General features: G+C 50.8%; 1 protein-coding gene across 3 annotated transcripts in view; it reads left to right on the top strand.

Annotated features, from left to right (window-relative positions):
• Positions 1 to 2145: 2145 nt before the first annotated feature.
• NOX5 (NADPH oxidase 5) overlaps positions 2146 to 24207 on the top strand; it is a 43536-nt gene continuing 21474 nt past the window's right edge. The window contains exons 1-9 of one of the 3 annotated variants that reach the window (XM_040493100.1): positions 2146 to 2336; positions 7696 to 7819; positions 9470 to 9620; positions 14167 to 14377; positions 15994 to 16228; positions 17988 to 18141; positions 18326 to 18504; positions 19441 to 19623; positions 21110 to 21242. In XM_040493100.1, coding sequence (XP_040349034.1) covers positions 2287 to 2336; positions 7696 to 7819; positions 9470 to 9620; positions 14167 to 14377; positions 15994 to 16228; positions 17988 to 18141; positions 18326 to 18504; positions 19441 to 19623; positions 21110 to 21242 — 1420 coding nt within the window. In that variant the 5' untranslated portion in view covers positions 2146 to 2286. The remainder of the gene's footprint in view (positions 2337 to 7695; positions 7820 to 9469; positions 9621 to 14166; positions 14378 to 15993; positions 16229 to 17987; positions 18142 to 18325; positions 18505 to 19440; positions 19624 to 21109; positions 21243 to 24207) is intronic. The other 2 variants (XM_040493099.1, XM_040493101.1) reach the window with 2 other exon arrangements.

Below are 24207 nucleotides of genomic sequence, written 5' to 3' on the forward strand. Positions count from 1 at the left end.
CACAAATAAATAAACATTAAAAAAATTCAAAATTAATGAGCCAGAGTCCTTGCCTTTAGGAGCTCACAGTGCAGTGAGAGTAGACAGAGAATCATCCACGGGTAATCACAGTGACGCCAGGACAGGGGCAGCTCTGTCTCACCTCTTCTTAGTCCTCCTTTTCTTCCCTAACTGGTTACCACCTGAAAGCATAATTCATACTAACTGTTTTGCCTATTTCTTCAAAAGAATTTTCCATTTCCTACACATAGTTTCTAAAATCACTTAATGGAAGTTTCTATTTCTCTCTTCACTCTAGAACAGAGGAACACTATTTGAATACTCAAAATAGCCCCCCATTTGCTGCTTCCCAAGCAAGTGATCCCCCTGTGACTGGGGGTGTGCAAAGTCAGGGCTGACGACCACCAAGTATGGTTGGGGAATGACGGAAGAGAGACTTAAGCTAAAAAAAGGTTGGTTAAGCTCTACGACCTTGAAGGTCTTTCTAATCCTGAGTCAAAGGAAAGCACATGAAGCCTAAACCAAGATCATGGTGATGAAATTATGAAATTTGGAAGTTTGGGGTTCATGAAAGAATGGCTAAGAAAGAATTCTTGAGATGTTTTTGGTGCAAAAAGGTGATTTTATTATGGCACAGGGACAGGACCCGTGGGCAGAAGGAGCCGTGCTGGGATTGTGAGGAGTGACTGATTATATACTTTTTAATTGGGGGGGTTAGAGAGAGCATAAGTCTCTAAGGAATTTGGAAGCAGGGCTTTCAGGATCTTGAGAAGCTAGCTGCTGTTAAGTAACTAAAGTTACTTTTAGTCTTTAATAATATCAGACATAAATATTAAGGCACTAAGGCAGCCATGAGTTCCTGGAGGAAGGTCACGTTCTGTATGTCTCAGGTGTCTCTCAATGGGCTGCAAGCTGTAAGGAGATTTAACGTAAACTACACGTTCCTTGGGGCACCTAGGTGGCTCAGTTGGTTAAGTGTCCGCCTCTTGATTTCCCCCTCATGATCTCCTAGTTCGTGAGTTCTAGCCGAGCGTCCACTGCCAACGCGGAGCCTGATGGGGATTCTCCCTCCCCTTTCTCTCTCTGCCCCTCTCCTGCTCTCTGTCTCTCACAATAAATAAACCAAACAATTATTATTGCCCTCATTTTGGAAATTAACCAGAGACCTCTAAAATCACCAGTCAGGGGTCCTAATCTGCCACAGATGTTCAGCCTCAGCTGATCTCTTGCCAGGCAGGACAAAAAGTAAAAAGCACTTCAAATTTTAGTTGTGGCATGGCTTTGTGTTTGTATAATCTCTCTTAGGTTTTTAGCAAATAGAGCTCACAGACCTCCCTCCCTCCCCAGGTCCCTTGAACTGGCAACCTCTTCACAGGACTGTTCCAATATGTTTTTACTCAGTACTTTGGGACTGAGCTTTGCTCCCTGGGTAGTTAAATACAGTGTCCACGGGCGCCTGGGGGGCTCAGAAGGTTCAGCTTCCAACCTCGGCTCAGGTCCACAATCTCACAGCTCGAGAGTTGGAGCCCTGTGTTGGGCTCTGTGCTGACTGCTCAGAGCCTGGAGCCTGGTTCAGATTCTGTGTCTCTGTATCTCTGCCCCTCTCCCCCTCCCCTCCCTCAAAAATAAATGAACATTAAAATAAAAACACAGTCTCCGGAGTTAGCCTACCATGGTTGAATGCCTGCCTGCCACGCCATCTGGACATGTTATTTCACATCTCAGAGCCCCACTTTCCTCTTCAGTGGCTTAATGATGATAATGCCCACCAGACAGGACTGTGTTATATATTTACCTGAATGCTGTGTATATAGTCCTTAGCACACTGTATGGCTCAGAGTGAGTACTTCAACATTTCTGTTGGTAATCAATGCTATTGGGATCAATGAAGTCTCAGTTGGCTCATTAGGTGTTGAGTAGGGCCTACTCTGACTTATTGGTGATTTATTATTATTATTATTGCATGGTGCATTTCTAGATCTCCTACCTATTGATCTCCTTGAGGGAGGGGAAATGCAAGATATCGGGCCAGATGGAAGACAGCCAACATCTTTCCAGATAAATCCTTGCCCCACCCTCGCAATAGGCTCCTTGTTGGAATTTCTCAGGAGAAAGTTGTCCAGTGGCCAGCACGTGGGTGACCGAGGGGCTGTGGGTGTGAGCAGGGCTTTAGAAGACTCAGGAAGAGGAGGAGCTGGAGAGAAGTGAACTGTGGGTTCCTCGATGCAGGCTGCCATACAGACCACAGCCTCTCTGGGACCTGTGGTCTAGAAAACAGGAGAAAGGATGAGCACACCGGGAGACCCAGCCCAACCAGACCTTGAAAGTTGCAGAGGGTAAGTGGCTCATTTGTCTAGCTTTCCATGCCAGCGACAAGGGAAAGGCAAGGGTTCTTTGCCTTTGGAGATGGGGTGAGCTACAAAGGATGACTGTCTGCCCGGGACAGAAGTGAGGAGACCCGAGCCTGGTCTTGCCTGGTCATTAGCAAGCTGTGCAATCTTGGGCAAGTCACCAGTCCTCTCTGGGCCTGTTTTCACATCTGTAAAATCAGGCATCGGCATCGTCAGACTAACGACGATATCTGGCATTTGTACAGTGTTTGCCAGTTGCACTTTCCCAAATGGCACCTCGTGTGATCCCTGCGGCAGCTCCTGTTGGAAGAATGCTTGTCACATTTTACAGATGAGGAAACTAGAGTGCATGGGGCCAGTTATTATTCAGTTAGGGCCAAGCAAGCCCGGACCCAAAATCCTGGTCTCCTGAGGAAAATTCTGGCCTCTGGTGAGCATACTGTTCCCCTGGAGCTGTGAAATCTGGATTCCTCGCTCGTTGTCGAGGACTTCTGTCTCCTTCTTTTCCCCCATGCCCTCCCTCCTTCCTTCCTGCCAGCTGTTCCAGCCTCTTCTCCACCAGCCTTCCAGAATTTCTTCTCATTCTGCAGGCCCAAAACACTCATATTTCTGAGAAGGGGGCGGTGAACATCAGAAACCCATCCCCACCCTCCCTGGGTTAGCACCTGCATGCAATGCAGCCTGTTTTCCAGAATTCTCTCTGCTTTGTGGAATGCCTTCCTCTAGGTCCCGAGAGGTGAAGTAAGTGGGGCTTTAACCTTCAGGGCAGCAGGTCTCCAGGTGTGAGCCTAGACCACTCACTGTGGGTCGCAAACTTCCAGGGTGCTTGGTTACATGTGCGGATTCCCAGCCCCTCCGCGCCAAAGTTGGTGAGTCAGAATGGGCATCTTAGCAAAGCCCTCCCTGTTTCTGACAGGCATGTATCACAGTTTGGGAATCACTACTCCTCCCATACTGCACTACTGGCCAGCAGAGGGCACTTCATAGATTACTTAACAGTGAACTATCCTTGTATTTCTGGGAAAAGTCCTTCGTGATAAAGGTGGATTGTTTTTTTTAAATTTTTTTTAATGTTTATTTTTTTGAGAGAGAGATTGACAGAGTGTGAGAAGGGGAGGGGCAGAGAGAGAGAGAGAAAGATATAGAAACTGAATCAGGCTCCAGGCTCTGAGCTGTCAGCACAGAGCCCGAAATGGGGCTCGAACCTACGAACTGTGAGGTCATGACCTGAGCTGAAGTTGGACGCTCAACGGACTGAGCCACCCAGGCGCCCCTATTATTTTTTAAGTAAACCCCAGGGTTTAGCTTGGTTGTATTTTAGTTGGAGTTTTGCATCTCTACAAGTTACATTTGTCTAGAATTTTCTATCTATCCATCTATCTTGCTTGCTTGCTTGCTTGCTTTTTTGTATGCTATCTTTATCGGGATTGGGTAATGGTGGCTTTGTAAAGTAAATTGGGAGTCTTACCATTGTTTTTTACCGTCTGAGATGATTTGGCATTGGACTTATTCTTTGAAGATTGGATAGGACTCAGCTGTAACAACGAGCTGGGCCTGATATTATTGTAAAGGGTTAACATTTCACTGCCTTTCTCCTTTCTTGAATGATTTTTGGTCTGTTCAGGTTGTTACTTCTTGAAATCGATTCATTTCCCTGAATTCACCAACAATCTACACACAATACTCTTCCATTTCTGTAGCACCTCCATTTTTATTGCCCTTCTCAATATTAATGTATTTCTTTCACTTTTTTTTCTTTAATCGTGTTTTTCTATTCAGGCTTTTCCAAGACCCAACTTCTTTTTTCGCTGAGTTGAAGCGTAATTGACAAAACACAAACCGCATAGTTAAAGCGAACAGTTTGATGAGCTTTTAGCATAGGGATACATCTGTGAAATCATTGCCCTAATCAAAATAAATTTATTATTTTGACTTTATTCAGTTTTCTAGTTCCTGAATTTCAGACTTTCTACTTAATAGTCAATCCTTCTATTTATTGTGTGTGTATTTTATTTTTTTCCCAGTTCCTTAAGTGAAAGTTAGCTTGTTTATTTTTAAATTTAATATATAAATACAGTTGATTCTCATTATTCATGGCAGTTGTGTCCTATAAAGTCATTGAAAACAATGAATTAGGGAATTCTGAGCCATTGCTCCTAGGGAAAATACAGGGTTAAGTCCTTGCTAACATCTGGGTGCAACGTTTTTGTCAAAAAATCAATGTATAGCCTTGGGTTTTTTTTTTTTTTTAAGTTTACTTATTTATAATCTCTACACCCAATGTGGAGCTCAAACTCATGACCCCCAGATCAAGAGTCACACACTCCAGGGTGCCTGGGTAGCTCAGTCGGTTAAGTGTCTGACTTTGGCTCAGATCATGATCTCATGGTTCGTGAGTTCGAGCCCCACATGGGACGTGATTCGTGGGTTCAAGCCCCGTGTCAGGCTCTGTGCTGACAGCTCAGAGCCTGGAGTCTGCTTCAGATCCTCTGCCCCCCTCTCTCTCTGCCCCTCCTCTGCTCTCTCTCTCTCTCTCAAAAAATAAATAAATAAAACTTAGAAAAAAAAAGTCATACACTCTACCAACTGAGCCAGCCAGGCACCCCTCAATGTATAACCCTGTTTTATGTGTGCTTGTAGTTAAAGCCTCCTTTAAGAATGTAAGTTGTTGAGGGGCGCCTGAGTGGCTCAGTCGGTTAAGCATCCAACTTCGGCTCAGGTCATGTTCTCACGGTTTGTGAGTTTGAGCCCCACGTCCAGCTCAGTTCTGACAGCTCAGAGCCTGAAGCCTACTTCAGATTCTGTGTCTTCCTTTCGCTCTGCCCCTCCCCCATTTGTGCTCACTCTCTCTCAAAATAAATAAAATGTAAAAAAAAAAAAAAGAATGTAAGTTGTTGATTTGTTAATGTAGAACTCACAGTCTACAGTGCTAAAACTCATGTCTGAACAAAGCTTACCTAATACACATATTTTTTCCATAAGGCATATCACAGCCTTTTTGTGCTGAGGAGTGCTAGCCAGCATTTCAGCATCACTCTTGGGGCCATTTTAAAGAGCAAAATCCCTGGTACAACACAGGGAATGTATTCAATGACATTGTAATCATGTTACATGGTGACAGATGGTAGTTAACACTCGCTGTGAGCACAGCATAGCATGTAGAGATACATTATACACCTGAAAACTGATGTAACATTGTGTGTCCCCTGTAAGAAAAAAAAAATTAAGAATTTTTTTATGTTCATTTATTTTTGAGAGAGAGAGTGCGCATGCACAAGCAGAGTAGGGGCAGAGACAGAGAAAGGGAGACACACAATCTGAAGCAGGCTTCAGGCTCCAAGCTGTCAGCACAGAGCCCCACTCTGGGCTCGAACCCACAAACCGTGAGATCATAGCCTGAGCCAAAGTCAGACACTTAACTGACTGAGCCATCCAGGTGCCCCTAAAAATTTTTTTTATTATTATTATTTTTAATTTTTATTTATTTTTGAGAGAGAGGGAGAGCACGAATAGGGGAGGGGCAGAGAGACAGAGGGAGACACAGAATCCGAAGCAGGTTCCAGGCTCTGAGCTGTCAGCCCAGAGCCCGATGCAGGGCTCGAACCCATGAACCTTGAGATCATTACTTGAGCCAAAGTCAGACACTTAATCGGCTGAGCCACCCAGGCATCCAAAAAAAAATGTTTTTTTAAATTTTTTTGTACATGTATTTATTTTTGAGAGATAGAGCACAAGTGGGTGAGGGGCAGAGAGAGAATGAGACACAGAATCCAAAGCAGGCTCCAGGCTCTGAGTGGTCAGCACAGAGCCCGACATGGAGCTTGAACTCACAAACTGGGAGATCATGACCTGAGCTAAAGTCAGATGCTCAACCGACTGAGCCACCCACGCGTCCCCCCAATTTTTTTTAAGAATGAAAAAAATGGGGCACCTGGGTGGCTTAGCAAGTTAAGCATCTGACTTCGGCTCAGGTCATGATCTCACGGTTTGTGAGTTCAAGTCTGACAGGTGAACTTGAGCCCACGCTTCAGGTGAGCACGAACCCTGCTTCTGGTGAACACAATCCCCACGTTGGGTGAGCCCCACTTCTCTCTCTCTGTCTGTCTCTGTCTTTCTGTTTCCGCCCTTGCTCACTTGAGACCTCTCTCTCTCAAAAAAAAAAAAACAAAAAAAAACAAAAAAAAACACACAAAGCAAGATCACCAACAAAAAGCACAAAAATTCAACCCTTGCAGTACTCAGTAGATCATGAGAAGGACACTTGTTCATAATATGAGAGCTGAAACAAGAAACAAGAAGGCAGAGCATCACTTTGTTCAACCCCAGCTGGGAACGTGTACCTTGGGCAGCTCAAGTTTATCACTGTTCTGCTCAAGTCCACAATGTCTGCAAAAATGCCACAAGCATTGATTTAGGGGTCACAGGTAAAGTGTAACAGATAGGCGAATTCACAAATACGGAATCTGCAAATAATGAGGATCAATTGTAGCTAAATCATTTAAGGTTATATTGCACTCATGGGATACAGACAAAGCCATTCTCTCAGAGGGAGGTTGATAGCAACAGGATGTTATATATCCTCAGTCACAGTCTCAATTCTGGTTTGTCGGATTCTGATGCCACAGAAAGTGGTGTCCTCATTTATCACTAACCTCTGTCAGGTCATTGTATAGCTAGCTCATCTGGGAGGGTGTCTGCCCACTGATACCCTTGGAACATCATAGAATATGCCCTGGACCCAGAGAGTCAAGACCCGAGGCCTGAGTCCTGGCATGGCGTGTACTAGAAATATTCAAGCAAAGGGTGGAGGCTCTGGGGCATGATGGGAAACACGCCAGCCTTGGATTTGAGTGCTCACTTTCCCTCTCTCTCTCTCTCTCTCTCTCTCTCCCTGTCTCACTGGCTGAATAAATTTTGCTAAAGTACTCATCTGCTCGGAATCTATTTCTTCCTTATAAAATGTCGTGACCGACCAGATGGTGATAGAGACCAAATGAAGTGGTGGGTGGGAGGTATTTGGAAAACACTAAAGAGCTGTGTAAATGTGAGGTGGGGGAGGATTGTCACCATGTTAATGGCATTCCCAGAGTGTGCTACTCTCTGACCTTATGCCCACAATCTGGACTCCATCTCACTGGGACCCTATCATTCCGAAACCTAAGGAGACACGAGCCCAGGCTGGCTGATGCCAGATGGAAGGGAGAGACAGGGACTCAGCAGTCCGGGGGAGGCTGATCCAGCCCATGGAAGGCCCGAGGCCCTTGTTAGAAGAAGGCACAGGGCCTGGAACCACCCGGAGCCCTTGGCCACCCCAAGGCCATAAACCTGTCTCCTTTGTCTCAAGCACCATGAGTGCCGAGGAGGACGCCAAGTGGCTTCAGTGGGTGACACACCAGTTTGAGACCATTGCGGGAGAAGACCGGGAGATCAACCTGCAAGAATTCAAAACAGCCTTGAATGTGAAAGAGGCAAGTGTCCGCTCCCGAAGTAGGGCCCCGCGTTCATAAGGGAAGAGCCATCCGGCTCTCAGGGACACAGTACGTCACAAGGAGGGAAAGATCGCTCCCCGGGCATCCTCGGGGCTCAAGGCCCCACCTCTAAGCAGGATCGGAGGACGTTTCTGTCTCTGCTACCAATGCCCGTCCGTCCCTTTGGTAGCCATGGCCTCCTGGGGTCTTCAAAACAACATGTGAAGTTGGGTATCAGCAGCTTGCCAAATCTTAAGAAGTATTTTTGGCCTCATATTTTCCACCGGCCTCACGGGCAGAGTTGATGCTATCGTGTACGTAAGCCTCCTTCCAAGAAATAATGTTTTCCAATGGTTTGTATCCGTGAGACACCCACACTGTCCCCGGTCCTCTCCCAGTTGATAGGGTCTCTGCCCATCCCTGGAACAGCCTGCATGCCGGGCAGACTGGGGAGACATCCACAGAGAGACAGGGGGAGTGAGCCGGCAAATGTCAACCTCTCCCCACCTGTTTTGTGGGCTGGCATCTGGTGGTGGCCTGTGTCCTTGATAGGGGCGCGCCAGGGACCATCTACATGTCCCCGTTTGGACCAGAGGGCCCCTCACTTGCTGGTAGCAGAGATGCTGCTAAGAGCTCTAAATGCCATGCCTCCTTCTATATAGAGAACATGGGGAAGGAAAAAAAACCTGCCTGGCAGAACATTACACTCTCAACAGGAGGCTGCAAAATACCTTAAGATAAAGACCATTCAAGATGGTGGAGACTGATTAAGGTCTTACCCAGTGATCTAGGGAAGAAAGAGGAGAGCCAAGGCAGGGCTGACTGTCTACAGCCGACTTTGGCCCCCACTTGGCGCTTGTAAACTCCTCACGGTCCCTTTAGGTGAGACCTGAACCCTACGAACCCCTCCCCCTGCCCCGAGGGGAGCATCTGCGCTTGGTATATCTGGGGCTCTGACCCAGTGTGTCTTAATTTCTGTGTTGAGTGTCTATCACCAGGCCCGGCAGGCAGGAGCTGTGCGGGACATGGCTGCCGAATGAATGAATGAATGAATGAATGAATGAATGAATGAATAGAGTGAGTGAACTGGCGCTTAAGAACAAGCCTGAAGTGTAGGCTACCGGCAGCTTAAACAGTTAGTACAGGCGAGATACAGGTGTTCAAGCACCATCCTCCAAGACAGTCCTGGTTCACTTATCCCTCGTGTTCACCCCAAGTGGATGAGACAGGACCTGGGAGGAGCCTGCAGGGGACCTTCTGTCTGACCCTTTTTGCAGGTTGAGGGGTCTGAACTGCAAGGCTGATGGGGGCGATGGCAGGTAGGAGACAGACAGTCCATACAAATGACCAGGCTGCAGTGCCGGCAGAGGGCCTGAGGCCCAGACACAAGTCCATCCTCCCTGCAGGGATCTGAATAGTTCTTCCACCGGGAGTCCGAACTTGCCCTAGGCAGGCAGGATGGGCCATGGACACCGCCCCCTAGTGTGGCCAAGCGGACAGATCACACCCTGCGATCACACCCCACGCACCGGACGGAGTCCTGCCGGAATCCCACCACCCCACGGCGCATGCGTGCGCGCACACCACGCGACTTCAAAGCGCAGGCCCCGAGTCCACGCTGTGCCTTTTCCCGTCCTTCTCTGGCCACAGTCCTTCTTTGCCGAGAGATTCTTCGCCCTGTTTGACTCCGATGGAAGTGGCACCATCACGCTCCAGGAGCTGCTGGAGGCGCTGACCCTGCTCATCCACGGCAACCCCATGGACAAACTCAAATTCCTCTTCCAGGTGTACGACGTTGACGGTAAGGGCTCTTGGGGGGCGGGGGTGGCCTCAGTGGGAGGGGACAAAAGGAATCGACCCATCTCAGCGTCTCTGGGGCAGAACAGGATTGTTTTCTCCAGGCCAGGCTGATGGCTGTCTCCCTCGGCGTGACCCCGACCCGTCTCTCTGTCTGATCTCTGCCTCCCTTTTGTGGAAGGTGGCGAGAAGGGACCATTCTAGCCCAGGAGACCAATGCCTTTGATTCAACTCACCAGAATCCAGAACTTTCTTTTGTTCTTTTCTATGTTTGAAAAAAGAAATTGCTTTATTGCTTTTTCCATATTACAATAAGAACGTTAAGTCCACTGTGAACATTTTAGATGATACAGAATGGTTTTAAGAAGAAAGCAAAAATCACCCATTTTTCTCTACTGCTTTCTAATTGATCTCTGTCACACACTCACACACACACACACATTTTTAAAATTAAAAAATGGGATTATACTATGCATACTGCCTTTTCTTACTAAACAATATAAACACTTGTTTATGCAAGACTGTATTGCTTTGTAACATCATTTTTATTGTAGCAGAATATATATAACATTAAATTTACCACTTTCACCATTTTAAAAATGTTTTTATTTATTTTTGAGAGAGAGAGAGAGAGAGAGACAGAGTGCAAGGGGGGAGGGGCAGAGACAGAGAGAGACACAGAATCCAAAGCAGGCCCCAGGCTCTGAGCTGTCAGCACAGAGCCCAAACGCGGGGCTCGAACCCATGATCTGTGAGATCATGACCTGAGCCCAAGTCTGACGCTTAACTGACTGAGCCACCCAGGCGCCCCCACTTTCACCATTTTTTAAATGTCAGGTCAACAGCATTAAGTGCATTCACCTTGTTGAACGATCATTACCACCACCCATCTTCACAACTTTTTCATCATCCCAAACTCTATACCCATTAAACACTCACGAGCTTCTATTCCTCCCTCCCCAGCTCCTGGCAAACCACTTTTACTTTCTGTCTGTAAGAACTTGACTATTCTAGGGTATTTCATATGAGTGGAATCATAGAATACTTGTCCTTCTGTGACTGGCTTATGTCACTAGGCATAATGTCTTCAAGGTTCACCCATGTTGTTCTATGTGACAGGACTTAATTCTTTTTTAAGGCTGGACAATATTTCATTGTATGGATAGACCATGTTTTGTTTATACATCCATCAGCGGACCCTTGGGTTTCTTCCACCTCTCGACTATTGTGAATGATGCTCTTATGAATACAGGTATAGGTCTTCGAGACCCTGCTTTCCATCCTTTTGGGCATAGACCCAGAAGTAGAATTGCTGGATGAGATGGTAGTTCTATTTTTAGTCTTTTGAGGAACGCCATAGTCTTCCACAGAGGTTGTAACGCATGACATTCCCACCAGCCATGCACGAGGGCTCCAGTTTGTTCACATCTTGCCCACACTCGTTACTTTCTGTTGTTGTTGTTGTTGTTGTTGTTGTTGTTTTTCTAATTGTAGCCACCCTGGCTACTAAGTGGTAACTTAGTGTGGTTACAGCATTACTTCCTGTGGCCACATCATATTCCACTGTATGGCCCATGCAGCAGAGTCTAGGAGTTAAGATCTCTGACTCGGAGGTCAGGCTGCCTAAGTTCAAAATCAGCTCCATCACTTATTAATAATCATGGTGGGGGCGCCTGGGTGGCTCCGTCGGTTAAGCATTCGACCTCGGCTCAGGTCATGATCTCACGGTTCATGGGTTCAGACGCCACAACAGGTTCTCTACTGTCGGCACGGAGCCTGCTTCAAGTCCTCTGTCCCCCTCTCTCTGCCCCTCCCCTGCTCATGCTGATCTCTCTCTCTCAAACATAAATAAACATTAAAAAAAAAAATAATTATTATGGTGAGCCTTGGGCAAGATACTTAACTTCTTTGTGCTTCAGGGTTTTTTTTAACTATCACATGAGAATAATGGTTATAATAACAGTATGTACTCATGAGGTTGATAGGATTAAATTAGTTAACTTGTGTAAACTCAGAACAGTGCCCAGCACAGGATACACCCTTTATAGGTGTCAGCCACTATGTGTTACTGTTTACTCAAACTCCATTACCAAAATGGACAATTTGTCTGCCCCTTCCCGCCACTTTTTAAAAAAATATTTATTTATTTATTTATTTTTGAGAGAGAGAGAGAGAACACCAGCAGGGAAGGGGCAGAGAGAGAGGGGAAGAGAGAGAATCCCAAGCAGGCTCCATGCTGTCAGAACAGAGACAGATGTGGGACTCAAACTTAAACTGTGAGATCATGACCTGAGCCAAAATCAAGCATCAGATGCTCAACCGACTGAGCCGCCCCCATGAACATCCTGCTTTTAAATCTTTGGCAACTCTGAGGCGCCTGCTTGGTATTCTCTCTCTCTCTCTCTCTCTCTCTCTCTCTCTCTCTGCCCCTCCCCTGCTTGTCTTCTCTGTCTCTCTCGAAAATAAAATAAATAAACTTGAAAAAAAAATACACTTAAACATTTGGCAACTCCGTGGCAGCAAGCATCTCTGAAGGCCTGGAATCATCAGAGGAAGGGATACTGCAGTGAGAAAGAGGCACCCAGTGAGACTGGGATGGTTGGGGAGGCCAGACTGTGCGGGCCTCGGTGGCCAAGGTTTGGAGTCTCAGTACAATTAGCAACGGGGAGTCATTGAAGAGTGTTGAGCAGGGAAGTCACTGGGCTGGATTTGCATCCTGAAAAGCTCAACCTAGGTGCGGGCCTGCTGCTGGGCAGGGCCCTCTGGCCTATGGGGTTTCTCTAGCTCCCCGCTGCACCTGATTCAATCTAGCCAGACCTCATTCCTGGAACCCATTCCCCAAATCGACCCCCTTCCCCTAGTACGTGGGCAGTTGGTCATACCCACTTCCTGAACATCTTCCTCAGACCCCACCCAGTCTCCATGGGACAGTCCTCACTGACTGCTTTCTGAGCATCAAGCTTTGCTCGCTCCTGAGGTTTACCGATGACCTCAGATGGAGAGGTCGGTTTGTGATGGGAGGAGTGGCACACTCACGTTCTCCTAGCAGGCAGTGGCGGGGAGGAAGGCAGGGCAGGGCAGGTGGAAGGAGATTTTATGGCAGGAACTAGAGGGCATTCCCTTCCAGTGGCTTCTGCTTTCTCTGAGATCCAGCGAGGGACTGGATGGCCATGGAGGTGAGAAGTGGTCCTTGCAGAGAGCAGAAAAGTGACCACACTAGAGAAGCAGGAGAGGGTTGCAGGGCAAGTTGAAGGCCTTGCTCTGGCTGGGGATAAAGCTTCCTGCCCTCTTGGGTGCTTTTCTTCGGGAGTGTCCTATTAGCTGCCCTGGTGCAGGAAGGGAGAGAGCAGGTGGCTAGATTCCCTCAGAGATGGGATATTTTTAGGTCATTGGAATAGAAGGACAGCAGGACAAGGAAGAAGAACGTGTGTCTGAGAATAATTATGAAGGAGGACCCTAGATTTGAAATTAGCCAAGGAGAGAATAAAGTTGGATGGATGACAGGGTGTGAAGGGGACAGGGGAGGGACTGGAGCTCCAGATGTGGTTAGAAACCTGTTGCATGGTGGCTCTTGACTAGGAAAGCCAGGGACAGGAGTGTGATTGGAGAGGGGTACTTTAGACTCTGCCCTGGCATGTGATTTGAGACTTTGGCTTTGGGTCTTCCTGATGATCACAATACCAGTAAAGACTTTCCATTTATATGCAACTACTTTTTTCCAGATACTGCAGTGCTATATAATGATCTCTCATCCTTGAACCAGTTCTGAAAGGGAGGAATTATGATCCCCATTTTATAGATGAGCAAAGTAAGTTTCACTACTCAGAAGGACTTACAGCCCCCCAGCAGTTAGTAAGGGGCAGAAATCCAAAGCTACCTCAAGCGTGTCTACATCCCACCAGGCCAAGAACTCATTAATCACAGGCCCCGCTGCTCATGAAGAATGGAAATACACACAGAAAAAAATATGCCTCTAATTCTCATCGCGGTGGAGAGATTTGGCTTCTTTTTCCCATCACACTCTCAGTCACCCATATTCATGTAAAGTCATGTGACTGGACTTGAGTGCCCAGCTGTGGCCTCTCAGGACAACATGGAAGAGGAAGGTCTGCTTCAAGTGAGAGAGCAACAGGGAACTTTCCCTCACCACCACCCCACGTACAATTTGCTTCCAGATAATTAATACTCTAAGCAGAGTAATCCTTACAAATTAAGCAAGCAAGCGCATCTTCTGTGCAGATGGTCTTGGAAGCTCAGTACTTAGGAGGCTGCAGATTCTCGAGAAAGACATGCACTGAGGCTAAGAGTTTATTTGTCCTGAACTGGGCAGTAGGGAGCCATAGAAGGTTTCTGAGAGGAGGGTGATACTGTGTATTTTTTGATTGCCTGGTCTATACCCCGAAAGGGAGTTGGTTCGCAGAAAACTGGAGGTGGACGATTAGGGAACGTTCGCCACTCGATGCAATGGCTGTGTATGGGAAGGGGAGTCTGCGGGTACAGAGTGGGGTCCCGGGCAGGCCCCCACTCGTCTTCATCCCCACTTGGGACAGGCAGCGGCTCCATCGACGCGGATGAGCTGCGCACCGTGCTGCAATCGTGCATGCGCGAGAGCGCCATCTCGCTGCCAGACGAGAAACTGGACCAGCTGACGCTGGCGCTCTTCGAGTCGGCAGACAAGGACAACAACGGCGCCATCACCTTCGACGAGCTCCGGAACGAGCTGCAGCGCTTCCCCGGGGTCATGGAAAACCTGACCATCAGGTGCGGCTCTGTCTCCAGCGTGGGCACTGCCCGCTTAGCGGTTACCCTTCAGGTGCGCAGAGGGGCCCGACGCCCCGGGGATCCCTCAGCTCCGCCCCCAGCCCGGCCAGCCCGGCTCAATCCTGCTCCAGCCCCGCCCTAGGCCCACCCCAGCCCCGCCCCACCACGCCCTACCCTACCTAGGCCCGCCCCATCGGTGGCCCGCTCCAGCCCCGCCCCGCCACGCCCTACCCTGCCTAGGCCCGCCCCACCGGTGGCCCGCTCTAGCCCCGCCCAGCCCCGCTCTAGCCCCGCCCGGGCCCGGCCCACCGGTGACACCCCCCCCCCCCCCTCTTCAGCCCCGCCACGCCCCGCCCCACCCTGCCTAGGCCCGCCCCACCGGTAGCTCGCTCTGGCCCCGCCTAGCCCCGCCCAACCCCACTCCAGCCGCTCCCTAGCCGCGCTCCGGCCCCGCCCCGCCACGCCCGACCCCGCCCAGACCCGTCCTACCGGTGACGCGCTCCAGCCCCGCCCGGGCCCAGCCCCACCACGCCCTACCCCGCCCAGGCCCGTCCCACCGGTGACCAGCTCCAGCCCCGCCCAGCCCCGCTCCACCCCAATCCAGCCCAACCTGCCTAGGCCCGCCCCACCCGTGGCCCGCTCCAGTCCTGCCCGCCCCCGCCCCCGCCCCGCCCCAGGCCGGTCCTTCCCAGCCCAGTCCCAGCCCCACCATGGTCCAGTCCCACCTCGCCGCACCCTGCCCAGCCCCACCACTCCGCACCCTGCCTAGTCCCGGCTCGCCCAACCCCGCCCAGCTGCATTCTGCCTAGCCCCTCCAAGTCCGGCCTTTGCCCTCTTTTTCATAGGGGACAAAGGTCTTGTACTGCGGGGCAGCTATGGTCTTGCCTCCGTTTTCTACAGTGTCTTTTCAGAATCAACCTCACAGTATTAAGCACCTACTGTGGGCTGGGCATTTATACAAATATACCAGTGCATGTTATAGCAACGTCCCAAAGGAAATTAGTTACCTCACCTGAAGTAACTTACCTGGGGTCACACAAATAATTAGCAAAGGCAGTCATTTATTCAATTTGATGGAGCAGGCACCGTTAATTTATATGTAATTGATACCAATAAACAAATGCATAAACTAGGGAAGTACTAAATTGGTAAGGGCTGCGGAGGAAATAAAATAGACGTGGTGTAACAACACACCAAGTTTGACTCCGAGCTCTGAAAAGTGCCGGTTTTGTAATTCATTCTTTTCGTGTATTAACTTACTTGTGGGTTATTCACCACAACACGTCTCAGATTCTTCCATCCTTTTCGATTCCCTTCCCCTACCCCCCGCCCCCCCAATTGGCAAGTAAGGGAGGTATTGAAAATAGCCATGGTGGATGCGGCATCGGACAGATGGGAGTTCCATCTCGGCTTCACCTAACTGTGTGACTGTGAGCAAGTCGCTTGACCTCTCTGTTTCCTGGTGTCAAGGGAAGCCGGCCCACTTGCCACGAGGCTCCAGAGACTTGGTCGGTTACAAGGGTCGGGGGGGGGGGGGGTCTCTAGGTTCCGACTTCGGTGGTGCCCGCCGCAGCCCGCCTGGCCGAGTCCCCCTGAGCCGAGCCCCTTTCCCACAGCGCCGCCCACTGGCTGACGCCCCCTGCCGCCCGGCCGCGCAGTCGCCGTCCTCGCCCTCTGACCTCCGCCTACTGGCACAACCACCGCAGCCACCTGCTCTGCCTGGCCGCCTACGCGGGCCTCCACGTGCTGCTCTTCACTCTGGCGGCCTGCGCGCACCGGGCCCTGGGCGCCAGCGTCATGGTGGCCAAGGGCTGCGGCCAGTGCCTCAACTTTGACTGCAGCTTCATCGTGGTAACACTCCGCCGTCCCAGGGCAGGGAAGCGGGCGGGAGGACTGATGATGTAGGTTCCTCATAGACCGACAGGTGGACACCTGGGGTGCCTCAGGGCAGGATGGCACCTCAGACGTCAGTTGGGGCAATACGCGGTGGACATGAGGCCCAGAGAGGGGCAGTGACGTGTCCATAGTCACGCAGCACGTAAAACACAGCTGGCGTTTTTATTTTATTAAAAAAAAATTTTTTTTTAAGTTTGTTCTCGAGAGGGAGAGAGAGAGAGCGTGAGCGGGGTAGGGGACAGAGAGAGATGGAGATGCAGAATCCGAAGCAGGCTCTAGGCTCTGAGCTGTCAGCACAGAGACTGACACGCTAAGGGAGGGGGCGGGGGGGGGGGCAAACTCACAAACCGGCTGAGCCACCCAGGTGCCCAACACAGCTGGCATTTTTGTGCACTTACTTTGTACAGTCACCGGGCTAAGCACTTTCCGTTTGATGTTCACAATAGCCTTATGGTGGACCCTGGAGGAGGTGGGGCTGGCTCTTGTGCAGGGCTCCAAGCAGAGAGCACGCTGTAAGAGCCCTTGAATGCCAGGCTAATGAGTCAGAATATGATACTCTGGGCCAGGGAGTGAGGTCTCCAAGTGGTTTCGATTCTGCTCCTACAATTAAAACAAAAATCCCTTCCAATAACCCAATTCATGCTCATTTACTTGTAATTATGTGCATGCCCTATTATCATTAGCTATTAGACTTACGGCACACTAACTATATGGCAAGAGTTATCCTTAATGATCAGGGATGTACAGCTTTAGTTCAAATACTCTTCTTGATAATATCAGCTTCTTATGTGGGTTTTTTTTTTTAATGTTTATTTTGAGAGAGAGAGAGAGAGAGAGAGAGAGAGAGAGAGCAGGGGAGGGACAGAGAGAGAGGAAGAGAGAGAATCCCAAGCAGGCTCTATGCTGCCAGTGCAGAGCCCGACTCGGCACTCGAACCCAACTGAACAGTTGAGCTCATGACCTGAGATGAAATCAAGAGTCGGATGCTCAACAACTGAGCCACCCAGGTGCCCCGTGGGTTTTATTTTTATCCTCAGAACTGGCTATGTGTGGGAGTTGGAGACCCATGACTTATTTTCTTGGTCACTTGCTCTTGCATTATTAACATTGCTTTCAATCAGCACTTTCTCTGCAGGGAATCTTTTTAAGCTACTTGTCCTTTCTGTGAGAGGTACTTTAGCTTTGTTAGAATCAGACAATGTAATCTACAAGACCACATATCTGGGCACACGTACATTGAAAGCAAATGAGCAAGGAGGGAGCCCTTGTCAAAAGCCCCTTGGAAAAGCCAGTCTTTCTCCTCCAGGACACCTTGAGAACTAGACATAACATGTGACGTCTGACGTAAAGACTAAATGAGGGCACCATGTCAACACAGATATTAAATGTTACCAAAAAGCTTATGTACTCCTCCTGTGTTTAGATCAAAGTAATACCAGCAGTCATTCTGCAACATTTTCTGTTCCTGCCCCAACTCTGGAGACGCTGCTTTGGACACCCTAGCTGTGGACCTAGGGGGGCAGTGAAGGCCTGGGGACAGGGGAGATGGGGAAGCGGCCGGTGCAGGAAACACAGCTCAGAAAGAGGCTGGGAGTTGGCTGCCGGGGAAAAGAGAACGGGGCCGAGAGAGAGAAAGAGAGAGAGAGAGAGAGAGAGAGAGAACGAGCGCGCGCGAGCGCACCAGCTGGGGCTCTCCGCCACTTTGCCCGGCCAGGTGCTGATGCTCAGACGCTGCCTCACTTGGCTGCGGGCCACGTGGCTGGCTCAGGTCCTGCCGCTGGACCAGAACATCCAGTTCCACCAGCTCATGGGCTGGGTGGTGGTTGGGCTCTCCCTTGTGCACACCGTGGCCCACGTTGCGAACTTCGGTGAGTCGCCTGGGGGCCGGGAGCCCGGTGGGCCACCCACAAACCACTCATTATCAGCCCTGTGTGCCCTGCATGCCCGGTGGGTGGAGAAGGGGTCTCTGCCTGGATGGGTGCCTGATGGGGAAGGGTGGGGACCCCAAGGGAAAGGTGGAGAGGGAACAACTTGTCTTGTGCTTGTCTCCAGCGCTCCAGGCTCAGTCCGGGGCCAGCCCCTTCCGGTTTTGGGAACTGCTGCTCACCACGAGGCCCGGCATTGGCTGGGTCCGTGGCTCCGCCTCCCCGACCGGAGTGGCGTTGCTGCTTTTGCTGCTGCTTATGTTTGTCTGCTCCAGCTCCTGCATCCGAAGGAGCGGCCACTTTGAGGTGCCAGGCCCTTGCCCCTTTGCTCTCCCAGGCTGGCCTCCCAACTTCGTTTCATGCCGTGTCCCCTCTCACTTACTCCAGAGCCCAGGAAGTGCCCAGGCTGCTCTGCATGTTATGTGCCCGCGACTTGGGTTCTTCCCCTGGGCTGCAGTTCATGTCTGCAAAGCGAAAAATGTTCTGCTCTGGAAGATTCTGCCTGTTTGCTGGCATGCCCCCTGCCCTAATGGGATTAAGCTAGGAAGGGGAAGGGACACAGGCTCACTCAGCTTCCCCATCTATAAAATGGCCCTATAATTCTCTACCTATGAATTTATGTTAGGAATTAAATGGGATACTATATGTGAAGCCGCTAAGTATACACCTGGCACGTCGATGCTCCAACGGAGGAGCGTTAGTTCTGCGCAGGAGGTCACAGATTTGGTTTGGAGCCCCAAACCAAACCACATCAGGTAGACAGAGAGAGAGCACCAGCAGCAATCCTTTGAAGTCGGAATCTGCATCTTCGCTTGACCCACAAGGAATCTGATGCTCAGACAAGTAATTTCCTAGCCCACGCTCCCACAGCCAGTAGTAGAGCAGGCATTCCAGCTCGGTGCTCTGCCCTTTTCTTCTCCATGCTCAGGAAATGGCTGTCTTCATGTCCCCCTGAGAAAGGGTCAATGTGATGGGGACCGTGATGCTCATGAGCCCTTTGGGGGCACTCCACTCTGCCCAGAACATCCCCAGGCAGAGGTTTCGGATGTTTGGTGTGAGCTCCAGGAACCCTTATACGATCCCTGGGCCAACGGCCCAGAATAAATAAGCCCCAAAGCTTCCCAGCCCCAGCCCCTGTCCCCAGGAGAGCAGTGCATGACCAAGGCTCTGGGGGCTTCCCTGTTCCACCCCCAGGACTTGAGCTCTGGAAGCTTACTGCCCCCTCCCTCCTCACCCTTGCAGGTGTTCTATTGGACTCATCTGTGCTACCTCCCCATGTGGATCCTGCTCATTGTGCACGGGCCCAGCTTCTGGAAGTGGCTTCTGGTCCCTGGCATCTTGTTCTTCCTGGAGAAGGCCATCGGGCTAGCAGTGTCCCACATGGCAGCCCTGTGCATCGTGGAAGTCAATCTCCTTCCCTCCAAGGTGTGAAGGGGGCCTGAGGTGCCTAGGGGCGTTGCGGATGGTAGGGCGCAGCAGCTGGGTACCCTGCTAGACCCGCAAGGAAGCAGGGAATAGCGTAGCTATGGCCCCTGCACAGCAGAGGAGACAAGCAAAGTGTGGGATCTGGTCTAGCCTTCAGGAGGGACATTTTAGGAAGCGGCATGACAGGTAGGCAGGATACCATGAAAGATCAGTCTTAAGAGCCTGCAAACTGCCAGGCCCTATGCCAGGTCACAAAGACGGCTTGGGCACTGTCCTGCTTTGCCCTTTAGTTACAGTGCAGGGCTGTATGGGTGAGAGCAGAGTGTCAGGAGGTAGGAAACTATCTTTGAGAGGTCAGAGAAAGCTTCAGAATGCGGAAGGAGATGCCCCATCGGGGTTTTGAGACATGAGCAGGAGTTTGTTGCGTAGACAAGATAAGGAAGGGTACTCCTGGGAGAAGGAACGGGCTGAGCAAAGGCACCGAGTTGTGGTAGGGGTGCTGTCCTTGGGGACTATGGGTAATTTAGCACAGCTACAGCCAAGGTGCCAGGGAGAGGGGTGGGCGGGGCCTGGTGGAACGCCTGATCAGGGGGAGGGGGATGGGGGTAGTAAGCCAGTTTATTTTCCAGCTAGATTTCTGCAGTGGCTCTGTGGAAGACGGTCCAGTGAGGACCATTTGGGGGCTGTTGCACAATATGCAGACGAGAGCTCATGAGGGCCTTGACCCTAAACAGGGGCAGTGGCTGTGGGATGGGAAAGGGGTGGAATATCACAGAAAGACTCAAGAGGTAACTGGCTGCATTTGGGGGCGGGGAGAGGAAGGAGCCTAGGACATCTCCTGGGTGGCTGAGTGACCGGGCCATTTATGGAGAAAGGGAAGGCAGTTCTCGGTGGCTCAGCTCTGGACAGCCTCCGCCGTGATTAGCTGCGGATCCCGTGGTTTCCTAGCTGGTGGCCTTGAGCAAACTCCTTAACCATTCTGAGCCTTAGCGTCTCATCTGTAAAGCGGAGAAAGAATGGCATCCGTCTCAGAGAACTGCCATGAGGACCAGAGATGACACTTTTAAGTGCCTCGCGCGGGTCTGGCACGCTGTGGGTGCCCAATAAACAGAAGCTGTTGTCCAGGGGGATATTGTTCTCCTGGGGGAGATGCCCATTAGTGGTTGGATGCCAGCCAAATACTACAGCAGTTGCAAGAAACGGGCTACAGCAGTCAGGGGGCTTCACCGAGAAAGGCCACTGCCAGCAGTGTTCACCCCATAAGAAGTGGGATCAAACCAGGATCAAACCCTACTGTCCCTTTCTCTGATCATCACCTACCGCCTGGCTGGCAGAGGTGCCACAGGCCAAGCCCCACTCACAGGCCGGAGGGTCTCACATCCAGGGCTGGCCTGGTGTGTGACAGAGGAGGATGACCCAGCCTCTGCCCTCTTGCCCGGGGGCCCCTGAGCCTGCATGGATGACCCCGATCTTCCTCTCTTCCCAGGTCACCCATCTGCTCATCAAGCGGCCCCCTCTGTTCCACTATAGGCCGGGCGACTACCTGTATCTGAACGTCCCCACCATTGCGCGTTACGAGTGGCACCCGTTCACCATCAGCAGCGCGCCAGAGCAGAAAGGTACGCCAGCCCCGCTGCTCGCTCGGCGGGCATTTACCGAGTTCTGCCTGGTGCCAAGCGCGGGCTGGGAACTGGGGACCCGGACGTGAGCAAGGCCAGGGCCACAAAGTCAACCTCCAAAAGCTCCAGGAAGCTTACTAGACAGAGAAGGAGATGAGGGAGGAGACAGAGCAAAAGACGTAAGGAACAACATGGAAAGCTGGGAACACAGGGCAATTTAATGTAGTCGGCGCTACATCGGGGGGGTGGGGCGGGGAGGGAAGAAGGGAAGGACAGGGCGGGGAGGCAGGAGAGAGGGTCAGAGAAGAGGTGAAAGGCAGACGAGGTGGCTGGCAAAGCTGGCTAGGGCCCGGGTGGGCCCGAGGGGGGACTCTGAATGGGGATGGCCGGTGCCAGCACTTGGGAGCCCGCAGGGGTCTGAGGCAGAGGAGGAGTGAACTCAGAGGAGCCAGGGAGTTCTCAAGGGCGCTGTGGCGGGAAGCCAGGCTTCCCCCATCTCTGTGGAGCCCCAAGGCAGCAGAATCCCTCCAATCCTTCTTCCCCATCCCCGGACCACTCCCATCTCTCTCCGAGCCACTGGCACGCCCGTGGAACTGCTCAGCTGACCCTCCCTTCACCCAGTGGACCTCTGGCCTCCACCCGCGTACGTGCCATCCTTCTGGTCCTGGACCAGAAGGTTGTTGAGCCGGCACCCAGACCTGTGCCCTCTTCCTAGGCCAGAGGTCGGCCTTTCCACCTCAAGTGGTCATTCTGGTGGCAAATGCCTCGCCTGACCCTTGCTCGGCTTCATGAGGGATGAAGGGTCCCGGTGGCCGTTTCCTCTGACCCATCCCTATTAAAAACTTCACTTCCATTTAGGATGCCTCCCAGCGCCGGCCCAGCAGGACCCGTGGCCCAGCCCCCACAGTTCAGACCCAAGGCAAGGGTTCCTCATGTGAGGCTACGGACCACCTGCCCTGGAGTCACCTGAGTGGTGGCTCGGACGTACAACGGGGCAAAGGTGGGGGCGGAGGCAGGAGGGGGAAGGTTCTTTTCTCCCTATTTTTCTTTCCCGTTCTGTTTCTCCAGAAGAGATCTGCTCTCAGAAAATTCACACCGTATAGGAATATGCACAGAAGAAAATTAAAATCCCTCAAACAGTGCCATCCAGAGAAAGCCCTTGTCAGTCTTCTGGTGAACAGTCTTCCAGATCTGTCTTTATATACCCACGTAGTTCTATAGATGCAGAGATGGTTTTGCCTCTTCACACTGTTTTGCAGCCCGCCTTTTCTCTGTGAGCAGTATGTCATAAAAGTCTTTGCATGTCAGTTCTTTAAAAAAAAAAACAACAAACTTTCTAAGGGGCGCCTGGGTGGGCCAGTCGGTTGAGTGTCCAGTTTCAGCTCAGGTCATGACCTCACAGTTCGTGAGTTCAAGACCCGCCTCGGGCTCTGGGCTGACAGCTCAGAGCCTGGAGCCTGCTTCGGATTCTGTGTCTCCCTCTCTCTCTCCCCCTCCCTGGCTCATGCTCTGTTTCTCTGTCTCTCAAAAATGAATAAATGTTAAAAAAATTTTCTAATAAATAAATAACCATTTTTAAAAATACAAAAAAAATAAATAAATAAGAACTTCCCTTTGCATGGCTGCATAGTATTCCAGTATAGTGATACCAGTATGATTAAAATGACCACATGCACTAGATGGGTGTGCCATTGACTTGGCCGATTCTCAAATGGGGTTTCTTCAGGGCGTTTGCTTGGAACCTGCCTGTCTCTCGGGCCCTGAGCCTCCTGTGGTGGGCTGAGTGAGTCCGTATGAGGGCTGGTACATACTCCGAGTTGGTTTATGGAGCTGGCTCACAGAAATCAGGAGTGGACTCAGGTCGCCAGTAGTAACTGATTGCATTCTCCCAGCGTTTAGGGAGGCCCCCCCCCACATGCACTCACTGTGTGGGGCGCCTCAGAGTGTGTTGTGTAAACAAGTCACAGCCCAGCCCCCCTGGCACTTGTAGGGTCAAGGGAGAGGAAGCCTTGGGGAATTAACTGAACCTTAGCATCTTCTTCGATTGTGAATGCCCACAGCCAGCCACAGAAGCATTAACAATACCTGTGACTCTTTCAAAATAAAAATCACAAGGTTCTTTGAGATCGCATTGTCATGGTTGCCGGCACCTCGGGATATCCTTTATGCTCATCAACGACTTCAGGTTTCTGTGGCCACGCAATTCTGGTGGGACCTCGTAGTCCTGTGTTGGCAAAGAAGCAGACGTATTCTTTAATCACACATTTGGGGGGGAGTGCTTGTTTTTTGGCTTTTTGGTTTTTTGGCAAACAAATACATGCTGTTTCATTTGTGATTTCCATGTGTGTGACTTTGTGTATTTAAAAAACCTTGCTCTTGGGGCGCCTGGGTGGTGCAGTCGGTTAAGCGTCCAACTTCAGCCAGGTCACGATCTCGCGGTCCGTGAGTTCGAGCCCCGCGTCGGGCTCTGGGCTGATGGCTCAGAGCCTGGAGCCTGTTTCCGATTCTGTGTCTCCCTCTCTCTCTCTGCCCCTCCCCTGTTCATGCTCTGTCTCTCTCTGTCCCAAAAATAAATAAATGTTGAAAAAAAATTAAAAAAAAAAAATAAAAAACCTTGCTCTGAGAAGGAGTCTCTCCGTTATATCCACGGGACTGCCAAGAGAGTCCATGGTTTAAAATGTTTTTTAAGTTTATTTCTTTATTTTGAGAGAGACAGAGAAAGTGCAAGCAAGAGAGAGAGGGAGAGAGAGAGAGAATCCCAAGCAGTCTCTGCAGGGTCAGCACAGAGCCCGATGTGGGGCTCAAACTCATGAACAGTGAGATCATGACCTGAGCTGAAATCAAATCGGACGCTTAACCCACTGAGCCACCCAGGCGCCCCCATGGTTTAAAGAGATTGTTTAAAGGGTAAGAATGCCTGAGCATGAGATCTCTTGGGGGGGGGGTCCTCCTTGTTCAAATGTTG

This window comes from Herpailurus yagouaroundi, unplaced genomic scaffold, assembly GCF_014898765.1.
Source record: "Herpailurus yagouaroundi ecotype Mexico unplaced genomic scaffold, PumYag 184, whole genome shotgun sequence".
NCBI classification, from domain to species: domain Eukaryota; kingdom Metazoa; phylum Chordata; class Mammalia; order Carnivora; family Felidae; genus Herpailurus; species Herpailurus yagouaroundi.